The following is a 12,693-nucleotide window of genomic DNA, read 5'->3' as shown; positions in this document are numbered from 1 at the left end:
GTTCCATTCAACCGAGCGTTGTCCCCATTCCATTCCAGGGTCGCGAAAATGTGGAATTATTCCGGAGTCATTCAAATTCAGGAGTGGCAACTCCGCAACACTGGTTGGAAGCATTAAACCACACACTCTTTGCACTATTAGCATTGTGTGATGACTGGTTGTTATTTTACTTTTCTGCCACGCTATCTTACAAATGTTAACACGATTCCTTGCCCGACATGACGCCTGTATAGGGTATTTTTGCGATGGAGTTATAAGCACCAGCGTGACACTGTAGTGGAAGACCGACTGCCACGCAGAGGGCGCGGATCCTAGAAATTTGTTTCTCATTTAATTTTTTCTTATATCACGCGATAGCGATCACATGCACCAGCAGCGGCGGACAACTATGGCGCCAAAATCGGCTGTTGTGATCTCATAACAGCTTTCGCTGTAACAAAATTCAGCGCCGAGAATGCCCTCTCCACTTTGGCCTGACTGACAGGCGCACAAAAGTCCACTTGCGTTAATATAAACATCTCTCGTTGCCACTGTTTTCGTTTTTCGCATAATTTCAACATATCTTTGCTCTGGAATTCCTGTCTGAGGTAGGCGCTAACACTATACCCCGAGATATGCTTACATTGCATGAGCTCAGTTGTTCCGGATTGCGAAATTTTCTTGTGAACCGAAAAACGATCGAAAAAATTTCGGTTTCACTCCGGAACGAAATAATAAATAAAGTTTCGGTTACGTTTTCGTTCCGGTCAAAAATATCGTTTTCTTTTTTCGTTTTTCGTTTTCGGTTTTCGTTCCGTTCCGACACTCTGGCCGCGGCTCACCTATGAGCGCCCGCCAATCGATGGTGGCGAAGAATCTATGCTGCATCATCTCCTGGAAGCCACTGTTGCTGGGTCCGCCGCTCACTCGACACCCCAGCCGCATTGAGGGATCCTGAAAGAAAAAAAATGGTCACTTTCACGCTCTTGAATGCAATACGACCCTCACGAATGCGAGGCCGAATGTTTTGGTTTATTGGCGATTCCACGCGGGCAGTTCACTGTTAAACCGAAAGTACTTCAGACTCATTCGTGCATATAAGGGCACGTGCGGGAGGCGGAGTCCTTATGTGCCGCGTAGTGCTCGTCACAGCATTTCTAAAGCACCGACGAACTTTCACGAAATTTCAGTCGGTCAACTTCGCTTGTCACTGCTCTCCGGAAATGCCGAAATGAAAAATGAGTGAAATGGTCGTTTCTTCGGCTGCTGTCCCTCACGTGCTACGTAAAGCAGCTGTCACGCTTGCCACTCTATCCCGCGCGCAGTGTGGCCAGATATTTTAAGTACCGTCAGACAACATTTTTCAGCGTTTAACAACGAAGCCACAAGGCGGCGAGCAAGTTGACAGATGAGGCGAGGTGGCGGAGTCCGAAGCTTGCTATTCGTGAAAACAAGGTTGTTGCGGTTGGCGCAGGCGGTCACGTAAAACGGCGAATGGTAAATAAACTCGGCAACCTAAACGGTAAAGCTGACTTATAATCTTCAGAACGCGGAGAGCAGAGACGCACACGCATGACAGATGTCCGCCATATGGATCAGTTGGCCCACGCTCTTACGAGCATAGGCCCGGATATCCTCGTACCACAACCTCCACCGACTTCCTCTGCATATACCTTCAGCGCCACCACAACGTATCGTCGCCGCTACTGCCGCCTCCATAAATGACTGCCGACACTCTCGCCTTCGTCGTTTTCCCACAAACCATTGGAGGAAACTAGAAAAAAAGCGCCAAACAGTCAAACTATGTGGCTTCTTGTCGCCTTTTCGTTTAAAAAAAAGGGGGGATGTCAAAAAACTTCATCATCGCGATTAATTATGTGCACCTCAAAAGCATGGACACAGAATGAAATAAGGGTCAGGAATGCTGGCAACCGAATACAGGCTAATTGAAAGTGTAAATAGACAACCAGGAGTCACCTAAAAGAAAGTGAGAGTAACATACGACAAATTGGATGCAAAGGATGCATGAAAAAAAAAAGAAAGTCGCAGAAAAAAATATCGGCGAACGCACTGATCGAACCACAGTCATTATTGGCATAGTTTCGTTATAAAAATACGTTTATTCGTTTACAGAAATAGCTATGTTTATATAAAGAGAGTGTTGAGGCGTTTATTGGACGGTAGTCGGCGACGATATGCAATGGCGACAGTCAAGGCCCAAACACGGACTCAGAGCGCGAGCGCGAAGAGCCAAAGGCGACGATCCACTAGAAGGCTATAGAGAGCGCAACCCATTACTCAATAAAGGCTTCGCTACAATTTCCCCGGGTACGAAAAGGGAGCCGTCCGGCGACCTAACAGCTCGTCACTATGAGTGGGTCATAGTAGGCCTTGAGACGCTCCACGTTGACGATGTCGCGCCCTCGACGGCGCATGTCCGAAGATGGTTCGATGGGTTCGATCACGTAGTTGACCGGGGATGTGCGCTCGACGACCCGGTAGGGGCCTTCGTATTTCGGCAGTAGTTTTGTAGAGAGGCCAGTTGCAGTGGTAGGGACCGAGAGCCATACGAGCGCTCCAGGGAGGAACGTGGACTCAGAAGTGGTGGTTCCACCGCGAATGCTCTTCTGCCGCTCTTGTTCCTGCGTTGTAAACGTCTTGGCAAGCTCGCGACACTCTTCCGCAAGCCTGGCTGTGTCAGATATCGGCGCACACTCAGTTGAATCCGGCTTGTATAGGAGTATCGTGTCGATGGTGTGCGACGGGTGCCTTCCGTACAATAGGAAGAAGGGTGAAAAACCAGTTGTGCTTTGAGGGGCGGTATTATAGGCGTAGGTGACGAAGGGCAGAATGGCATCCCAATTTGTGTGATCGGCGGCGACGTACATTGAGAGCATGTCGCCGAGCGTGCGGTTAAAGCGTTCGGTGAGCCCATTCGTCTGCGGGTGGTAAGCAGTAGTTTTGCGGTGAACAGCACGGCACTCTTTTAGAATGGCTTCGACGACTTCCGACAAGAAGACACGGCCTCGATCGCTGAGAAGCTCCTGGAGTGGACCGTGACGCATCATGAATCGGTGTAGCAGGAAGGAGGCAACATCGCGCGCTGTAGCCGCTGGGAGAGCGGCGGTTTCGGCGTATCGCGTAAGGTGGTCAACAGCGACGATGGCCCAGCGGTTACCAGCCGATGTCAGAGGAAGTGGTCCGTACAAGTCGATGCCCACGCGCCCGAACGGACGGTTCGGGCAAGGTAATGGTTGTAGACCGGCGGGTGACACGTGCGTTGAAGGTTTTCGGCGTTGGCAATCGAGGCAGGAGCGAACGAACTTCTGCACGTAGCGGTACATCCCTCGCCAGAAGTATCGTTGTCGAATGCGGTGGTAAGTTTTTGATGATGATGATGATGAAAAACATTTATTATAAAAGAAAAAAAAGAAAGAGTTTGGGGGCCAAAGCATGACCCCGCTACATGGTCGGCGTCCCTAGTCCGGGACACCGCATGACGAGGCCCCGTCTCGCGCCCGTCGCACCAGAGCCCGTTGCGACTCCAGTGAGTTGATACCCCAGAGTGCGCGCATTGTGGGTCAGAGTGGAAAGACTCGCATATTTCAGAACGCAGACTGCGGGGTATCACAAGTAGCCACTGGCGGCCGTCGGCGTTGTAATTGCGTCGGTGCAATAGGTCGTCACGAATGGTGAAATGGTGGGCTTGACGACGCAACGCGCGAGTGGTTGGTGTTGCCGACGGATCAGTGAGCAAGTCTATCAGCGAGGCGATCCATTTATCCTTGCGTTGTTCGATAGCGATGGTGTGAACGTCGATGGAAGAAACAACATTGTTAGGTACCGAGCAGGGGGCATCGTCGTCAGGCAAGGTGGAGCGCGAGAGGGCGTCGGCGTCAGCATGCTGGCGTCCGTTGCGGTACAGCACGCGAATATCGTAGTCCTGTAGGCGAAGTGCCCAGCGGGCGAGGCGGCCTGAGGGATCCTTCAATGACGACAACCAGCATAGTGCATGATGGTCGGTGGTGACATCAAATGGGCGGCCATATAAATAGGGTCGGAACTTTGTAAGGGCCCATATGATCGCCAGGCATTCCTTTTCGGTGACGGTGTAATTGGTCTCGGCTTTAGTAAGCATACGACTTGCATATGCCACGACATATTCAGGGAATCCTGGTTTGCGCTGCGCAAGGACAGCGCCAAGGCCAACACCGCTGGCGTCTGTGTGTACCTCTGTAGGGGCCGAAGGGTCGTAGTGGCGTAGTATGGGAGGCGACGTCAACGAACGACGGAGCTTTGCGAAAGCGTCGTCGCACTCCGACGACCACGAATGGAGGGGCCCGTTACTTCCGAGGAGCTTCGTCAGCGGTGATATGATAGTCGTAAAGTTTCGAATGAAGCGCCGAAAGTAGGAACACAGTCCTACGAAACTGCGCAGTTCTTTGACGGACGTAGGTTTCGGGAACTCGGTCACGGCCCGAAGTTTGGCTGGATCGGGGAGAATTCCGTCCTTGGACACGACGTAGCCGAGTATTGTCAGCTGCCGTGCTGCAAATCGGCACGTCTTTAAATTCAGTTGCAGACGAGCGTCGCTCAAACGCGTCAACACATGCCGGAGGCGTTGAAGATGCGTGGAGAAGTCTGGAGCGAAAACGACGACGTCGTCGAGGTAGCACAAGCACGTGTGCCATTTCAGGTTGCGCAGAACAGTATCCATCATGCGCTAGAAGGTGGCGGGCGCATTACACAGCCCAAACGGCATGACGTTGAATTCGTACAAGCCGTCGGGCGTGACAAAGGCGGTCTTCGGTCGAGCGTCATCAGCCATAGGTACCTGCCAGTACCCTGAACGCAAATCGATAGACGAAAAGAATTCGGCTCCTTGTAGGCTGTCAATCGCGTCGTCTATTCGCAGTAGTGGATACACGTCCTTACGAGTGATCTCGAGTCGTCGGTAGTCCACACAGAACCGCACAGAACCGTCCTTCTTCGCAACAAGTACGACAGGAGACGCCCAGGGGCTGTTAGATGGTCGAATAACATCGCGTCGAAGCATGTCGTCGACTTGCTCGTTGATTACGCGGCGTTCTGTGGGAGATACGCGATATGGACGTTGCCGCAGTGGTGGTTAGGCGCCAGTGTCGATGCGATGCGTAACGGTGGACGTGCGGCCGAGAGAAGTTTGAGCAATATCGAAAGAAGCGCGAAATTTTTCCAAGAGGTCTAGAATCTGCGAACGCTGGACCGGCGTAAGGTTGTCAGCAATGGAAGAAGCAAATACATCAGCGGGCGATGAACCAGACGTGGTAACAGAACTGAGCGTGCCGGAACTGGGGCAGTGCGTGCCATCTGGTTCGTCCATAACTTGTGCGTCTTCGAGGGGTTCCATGCTGCCGAGACATTCTCCTCGCACCAACGTAACACTGTACGGAGATGGGTTGATAACAAAAATTGACGTGCTGCCCTGAGTGACTTGCACGGTCGCGAAGGGCACCAGCAAGCCTTTCCTCGTGCAAGCACGGTCGGATGGCGAGAGGAGGGCGACGGTGTCGGAGAGACTGGCGCAGTAGACGGACACGGCCGTTGACGAGTGTGCAGGCAGTTTGGTGTCGTCTTTGACGAGTACCTTGCTCACAGACGATGGACTGTCAGCCGGCGTCAGATCAGAGAATGGTGAGAGCTCTATTTCGGCGGCTGCGCAATGAATCACGGCGTCGTGGTGGGAGAGAAAATCCCATCCTAGGAAGACGTCGTGAGAGCATGCTGGAATTATTATCAATTCGACGGCGTACAGGGCATCCTTAATCATGACGCGGGCTGTGCACACCGCTGTAGGGTGAATACTTTGGGCGCTTGCTGTACGGAGGGAGAGCCCGGGAAGTGGCGTCGTCACTTTTCGCAGTAGTCGGCTGAGTTTGGCGTCAATAACGGATACGGCGGCTCCAGTGTCAATAAGGGCAGATGCGCGCACACCGTCCACAAACACGTCTAACACGTTTGATGGGCTTTGCTGAGGGCTTTGGCTGTTCGATAGCGTCGCAGCCCTTGCCTCGTGGACTGCGACGACTAGTTTTCCTGGTCACGTGTGACCGGCCGTGGCCGCATCGGTGACAGTGATCGGCGTCGTGGTGACGGCGAACGGTGGGTAGATGGAGCTGGGCGAGACGACGGTGACATAGGCGGCGGTGAATCGTAATACGGGCGGCTTGACTGGCTGGGGATGGCTGAGGCTACACGAGGCGGCTGCACGCGATTGCAATAGCGGGCGACATGACCGGCGCAACCACAAGCGAAGCAGATCGGGCGGTTGTCAGAAGTGCGCCATCGGTTCGCCGGGGTAGGTCCCATCCATGGAGAAGGACGCGGTGGACGAGGCGTCTGCTGATACGACTGCATGATGGGCTGCATCGGTGGCCTAGGTATAGCGTCGGCAAACGCAGCCGGCCCACTCGCTTCGAAGGCTTGAGGTCTGGCGACGGCTTCGGCGTAAGTAAGTGGGGCAGCCACAGGAATCGCTTGGGGTGACCTGGCTACAACCTGCGCGTAACTGAGCGGCGCAGGTGCCGGAGGGGGCTGGTGGTATTCCGGCATGACCTCCGCGATTTCCTGCTGAATAGCGCGGCGTAAGGGAGCCAGCAGCGTGGTCGACGGCTGTTCAACATGCTGCTGCTGAGGGAAGGCGAGTAGGGAGAACTGGCGGGCAATTTCCTCGCGCACGAATGACTTGATCTCGGCGAGCAAGGCGGACTGATCAGAAATGGCCGACAAGCCTGCGAGATCGGCGTCGCGTGATGGAGGTCGACGGGCCAGCAGTCGCTGCCGGCGCAGCTCCTCGTAGCTTTGGCAGAGCGTGATCACCTCGGCCACAGTACGAGGGTTCTTGGCGAGCAGCATAGTGAAGGCATCGTCGTCGATGCCTTTCAGAGCGTGGCGGATCTTGTCAGACTCAGGCATGGCCGCGTCAGCCTTCTTGCACAAGTCCAGGACGTCTTCTATGTAGCTCGTAAAGGACTCACCGGTCTGCTGAGCTCGTTCACGTAAACGTTGTTCGGCTTGCAGTTTACGAACGGCAGGGCGGCCAAACACATCGATGATGGCGGTCTTGAAAGCAGACCACGTGGGGAACTCGGTAGTGTGGTTGTTGTACCACAGGCCCGCCACACCCGCGAGGTAGAAAACCAGGTTGCTGAGTTTGCCTGCCTCGTCCCATTTGTTTGGTACGCTCACACGCTCGTACATCGCAAGCCAGTCCTCAACATCGGTCCCATCCGCGCCAGTGAAGATAGGAGGGTCGCGGATGCGGGGGACACCGGGGCATGCGGTCGTTGAGGAAGGAGACGTTTGCTGAGCAGCGTCTTGAGGCATGGTAGTTGGTAGGGTACGGGATCTCAGCTCCAGGGGCATCGAATAGGAGCACAGCACTCTCCACCAATTTGTTGAGGCGTTTATTGGACGGTAGTCGGCGACGATATGCAATGGCGACAGTCAAGGCCCAAACACGGACTCAGAGCGCGAGCGCGAAGAGCCAAAGGCGACGATCCACTAGAAGGCTATAGAGAGCGCAACCCATTACTCAATAAAGGCTTCGCTACAAGAGTATAAAGAGGCGTCTGTCTGCGTGCGTGTGTGTGCGTATGTCTTGGTGCTTCAGGGGCAAATGCTGCAATTAAGGGCTTCACTATAGTATAGATGGTATATACCACCGCTGTATGCAAGCCCGAGACACGGTGCTGCATATTTTAATGAAGCGCAGTAAACATTAAGCCCCAGGTAAACGAGCTAATTAAGTACGCGCATCCAAGAAGAATGGGTATTTAAGAGCTATCGCGGGGATACTGCATTGTTCACAAAAAGGTGGGAGCAAACTGAAGAGCAGTGAACAGCTGTGTCAGATCAAAAAGAAAATGTAGGCCACATAAAATTTCTCCGCTGAATGTACTCCCCAAAAAACAGGACATTGTAACGCGCGTAAAGTATAGTATTTAAGCAAGAAAGTTTCTGATAAGGAATGCACGTAGACGCCCTTTGCTCAACGGTATAAAAGGGTTGGCCAAGCAATGTATACGGGCTGCAGCAACCAGGATTTGTTCTGACAAAACCAAGAAAGACTCGAAAAGTGGCAGCGTACAAGTTAACGATAAACAAGGAAAGTGCCGCATGAGGAAACATTATCAGAGGACATTGAGTAAGACGAAAGAAGGACTCGGAGCACAAACAAGTGTGTCCGGATTGCTCACACCACGCCCGTCCAACAACACGCGGTGTGGGAATGTCCGGTACACAAGGCGACAAGGCGCCAGTATAGCTTCCTTAATAACATACTACGTAAGCTGGATTCTACAATAGCTAAAGGTCATGCTGGCTCTGCTGTAAGTGCTCGAGCCAAAACTATGACACGAACTGTAGACGCTGGGAACGAAAGTACGAGCACTACTTAGCCCTAAATTTTCGCATTGAAATCTGCGAGTGCTGTACATATATGTATGAGCCCCCTGCTAATGCCTACCAAGATAGGGCGCGCGCGACCGCGCACTGCTTATCAAACTACGCAGTCCCTGTCTGAGCTGCGCAGCTCCGCCCCCCCCCCCCCCCCTGCCTTCCGGGCCCCTTCCCCCGATGGCCCATCAGCGCGACGGAAGACGGCCGGTGCCTTTCATTTCCGCTTTAAACGCGATCGTCGGCTGTCAGCTCCGCCCCCCCCCCCCCCCCCTGCCTTCCGGGCCCCTCCCCCCGATGGCCCATCAGCGCGACGGAAGACGGCCGGTGCCTTTCATTTCCGCTTTAAACGCGATCGTCGGCTGTCCAAGCACGCTTTCACTCGCACATAGAACATACGACGCGAGGGGTGACGTCATCGCCATTGGACTTTATATGGAACCTCAGGGTGGCGCCGATGCCTATGGTGACGGCAAAGATCCGCCTTGAGCGCCCATATAATTGCTATCGGAATAAAAGAGAGAGAGAGAACTATATTTTTAATCTAAAAAACGCGGTTGTTTTTTTTTTAACATGCAATAAGACAGGCGTTAGTAAGAGCCATCATTTTGCAGCTTACCTCGCGAAGTATCTCTTGCAAAATGTTGTACGCTTCGTCTGTCAATGATCGGGGAAATCTCAGAGGAGCTGCCAGGGCCACTGTAAATGACCGTGAATAGCAATATTAGTATCCGTCATCCTCGTATGACATCACTTCATCCTGACTGATCACGTGCATCACGTGGTCCTCGTTTTCGTCAGAGTGATATGTAAGGCTTGCGTACTTAGTATACTTGTCGTGCAAAAGTACAAGTGCTTGCATACGGTATCAACTACTTCATCAGGTAGTTAGTGCACGCAAGACGAATGAAGAGCACAAGACGTGGACTTGTCCCATTTGCGCTATCTGAAGTTATGGATCCATACAAACTATCAGAGTGCATACTCGCTGCAATTTTGTGCGCCCGCGACTTGGAGCATAGCTGGAATGCTCAGATGAAAAGAAGACTGAAAACGCACGACGTCTGCTGAAATACTGAGTGGAGACGAAGCGGATCATTTCGCTTCGAATCTTAACATTTGCAACACTTGTAGTACCCATCGCCCCGGGTATCCATTTTACATTAGGACATACTTCTGGACGTGGAACTTGCGGAAGTTAGTGCGTTTGCAGCAGGTGCGCGACGCCATTTCGTCTTGGGGAAACTTCCATGTCTTTCGCCTCCCGCTTGGACGGGGTGGAAGTGGGTCATAGAACACTGTCACTTGACTGTCACCTCGCGCACGCTGGATCAGCGAGGTGCCCTATTAGCCGACGCCTTGAGCGCGCACCTCACATGCGTGCGCTGCTTGCGAAGACGGCATCGGGACGTCGGAAAATGCGCGCGTGTTCAGCCTGTCGGCGCCGGCGCGATGCTTTGCTCGTAGACGGCCGATGGTATACTTAGGCTCGTCGGTGCTTCCGTCTTCGGCGTCCGCGCGTCCTTGCGCATAGTTTCCATGTCCTGAGGCAGCGCTACTTCACTTGCACAGTTCGCGGTCACTATCATGGATATACTTTGTAAATATAGTTAATATATGTGAGCCGGTCATCTGTCAAGAGACTATCTTGTCGATCTTATCCCGCGCTTGTGTCCTCTTGCTTACTCCCATCCCTGTCTAAGTGTGCGCTATTCCACTTACGTTATGCACCAACAAGTCTAAGTCGCTATTCTTAACCCGCTAATAAGCGACCTGTTGGAGAGTGTCGCTTAGGGTTCTCCTTTGCTGCGTGCGCAGGGCTCACCTACCCTCAACAGTGAGCGGCTGAAATTTTGCGCGAAGTGGCGCGATCGGTACACGTCGCCATACAAGTGGGGAAGCGTCATCATATGTGAGGTTCGGTGTGCTCGGACCCGCGGTGGTCGTTCCGCACGCGTAGTATATAGAAGCAGTGATATGTGTGCCATAAACTGAACGAGTGAACACCGCAAGCTTAAAGGGGCCATGACACGGTCACCCTACAATTCGCAGTTTTCAGCGAAAAAATAGAAGTAGAGGGTCTATCGTGCCTGTAAATATATGAAAAATGGACTGTAAAACAATACTTCAGTGCAAAATGAGACCTATAGAAGTCGCCGGCTATAAACCCTGCCCACCGCCGGCGACCATCATTTTCCGTGTGTGACATCATGTGCTGCATAGAGCGGAGCCGTCATGTTCTATCAATGTTTCAGCCACTGCAAATCGCTCGATTTCAATGCCAAGCTGAAGAAAGCTAAAACAGCTCGATTGTACGCGCAGCTGACCACGGAACAAAATCGTACGTCGCAATGCAGACGCTCACAAAGCAAGCAGCTTGTGACGTCACGGCTCGCGAATGCGCCAGTGTTTCCCAACTCAGGCCGCTCGCGTGTTTATCAAAATATTCAATTACAAATTAAGCGCCCGACCAAATGCGCTAAAGTTTCGCCAGCTTGTTTGCGAACGCACAACGATTAAACCACATAACACAGATTCTGATCGAAAATTGGGTCTCATGGTCGCTTTAACACACCAAATGTATGTTCTTTTCTGAAGCCGCCACAGTTGAGAGAATTCTGCTTACAGCTAGAAAAAAAAATTCCATTTAACTTAACGCAGAGGGAATCGATGTCTCAGCACACAGCGTTTTGCTCAACGATTCATCAACCACTTACTGGAATAGCGGAGCTCTCTCCTCGTTGTCTGGATGTTGATGTTCTGCTCGGCGGCGTACTGAGAGAGTGGCGTTTTGCCAATAAGCATTGTGTAGAGGACGATGCCGAAAGACCACCAGTCAGCACCGGCGCCTTCAAAGCGCAAAATAAAGAACGGTGACTCAGCACTGATTCTCAGCTAAACTTCTTGATTCTTATGTTCACACCTCCCCGCTCTCAAGCTCTAACAGAGCTCTGAAATCCAATCTTGAGTGTAAGCTGCAGCTCTCACACACCCAGCGAGGTTTCGCAAAAGGATGTCGCCCACGTGCGGCCCCACGTACGCATTAGTGAGCCAATTGCCACGACTAACATTAGGGCTAATGGCGTCATTGCGGAAACACTTGGACAAAATGTCTTTACGGACCCGTGATGTGCTTTACGCGACGAAGTGTGAAAGGTCGGTGACTAAACTGACGCTTCACGTCTCATTTGTAACAAACACAAAATTCGGTATACAGTTTCAGCGCTCAAAGACGAACTCAGTGGCAATGGGGCTCTGAAGTAAAATCTAAGGTCACAAGTTTGATTCCAGGCCGCGCACGTTAGAGAAACCGAGTTGGTCAAATTTAACCCGCAGTAGTCCGACGTACTCCATGGCTTATTGCGCAGGTTTTTGTCGCAAAGTTCTGTAGTAAAAGTCGCAACATTTTAATTTACAAGCAACAATAAAGGCTTGCAGTCGAATCACATCTGAGTGAAGTACACGCACCGTAGTGTTCCCTACGGAGGACTTCTGGTGCCATGTAGGCGAGCGATCCACAGCGGTTCCTGGCCTCCATTCCCAGCTGATGAAAAAAAGGAATGAAGAGCGTACAATCAACAAATGCAGGAAAATAAACAAACAACGTCAATTGCGTATATATAACGATTCACAAATGTTTCGGTTGAGTGATAAATTACGAACTTGTTTTTTCTGAGCATCAGAAGTCAGTGTTCGTACTTTTGCACACATATATGCACTAATATAGAAAAATATCATTCTTAGTTTCATTTTCCGGCAGTTCAGCAGCCACTCAGTTGGACACGCGGTTTGAAGCTCTTTAGGTGATGCGTTTCAAAGTTATATTTCCCATTTAAATGACGTCAGATGTTATCGGGCCATGAAGGTTAATAGTATCTAGCACCATCTAAAGATAATCATAGACGTCAAGGCGTGCAAACACGGACAACTAGGGAAGAGGTCAAGACAACGTAAACGCACGCCTTGCCTTTTATGATAAATCCGTAATAACTAGCTCACCTTTCTCCCGTTCTAATCTAAGGGCAACATTCACACTCAAGCCCAGAGTTGCCAGTTCCGCTTATAATGAGCGGGTTTGGGCTTCTTTTTTCGCCGAGTCGCTTACAGAATTTTCCAGTCGCTTGTGGCGTTTTTTGGGTTTATTTGCATTTTCCAGAAAGAAACAGTTATTTTAGTGATCATCACGTTCACCAATAGCGCGTTTGTTGTTCACCAATAGCGCGTTTGTCGATGACCTTGAGTAGTTGAGTGTTGCATACGTTGGGGGAATCAACAAGT

The 12,693-nt window shown here is 51.6% G+C and overlaps 1 protein-coding gene across 1 annotated transcript in view; it reads right to left on the bottom strand.

Moving 5' to 3' along the window:
* Nucleotides 1–12,693, bottom strand: part of LOC119382323 (aurora kinase) — a 32,934-nt gene that overhangs the window by 5,144 nt on the left and 15,097 nt on the right. Inside the window, exons 8-11 of the mRNA XM_049412702.1 lie at nucleotides 11,884–11,959; nucleotides 11,133–11,264; nucleotides 9,035–9,114; nucleotides 822–933 (exon numbers count right to left, since the gene is read on the bottom strand). Coding sequence (XP_049268659.1) covers nucleotides 822–933; nucleotides 9,035–9,114; nucleotides 11,133–11,264; nucleotides 11,884–11,959 — 400 coding nt within the window. The remainder of the gene's footprint in view (nucleotides 1–821; nucleotides 934–9,034; nucleotides 9,115–11,132; nucleotides 11,265–11,883; nucleotides 11,960–12,693) is intronic.

Source organism: Rhipicephalus sanguineus, chromosome 1 (assembly GCF_013339695.2).
Source record: "Rhipicephalus sanguineus isolate Rsan-2018 chromosome 1, BIME_Rsan_1.4, whole genome shotgun sequence".
NCBI lineage: Eukaryota > Metazoa > Arthropoda > Arachnida > Ixodida > Ixodidae > Rhipicephalus > Rhipicephalus sanguineus.
Note: the sequence above shows the minus strand (reverse complement) of the source record. Positions and strands in the feature narration are given on the sequence as shown.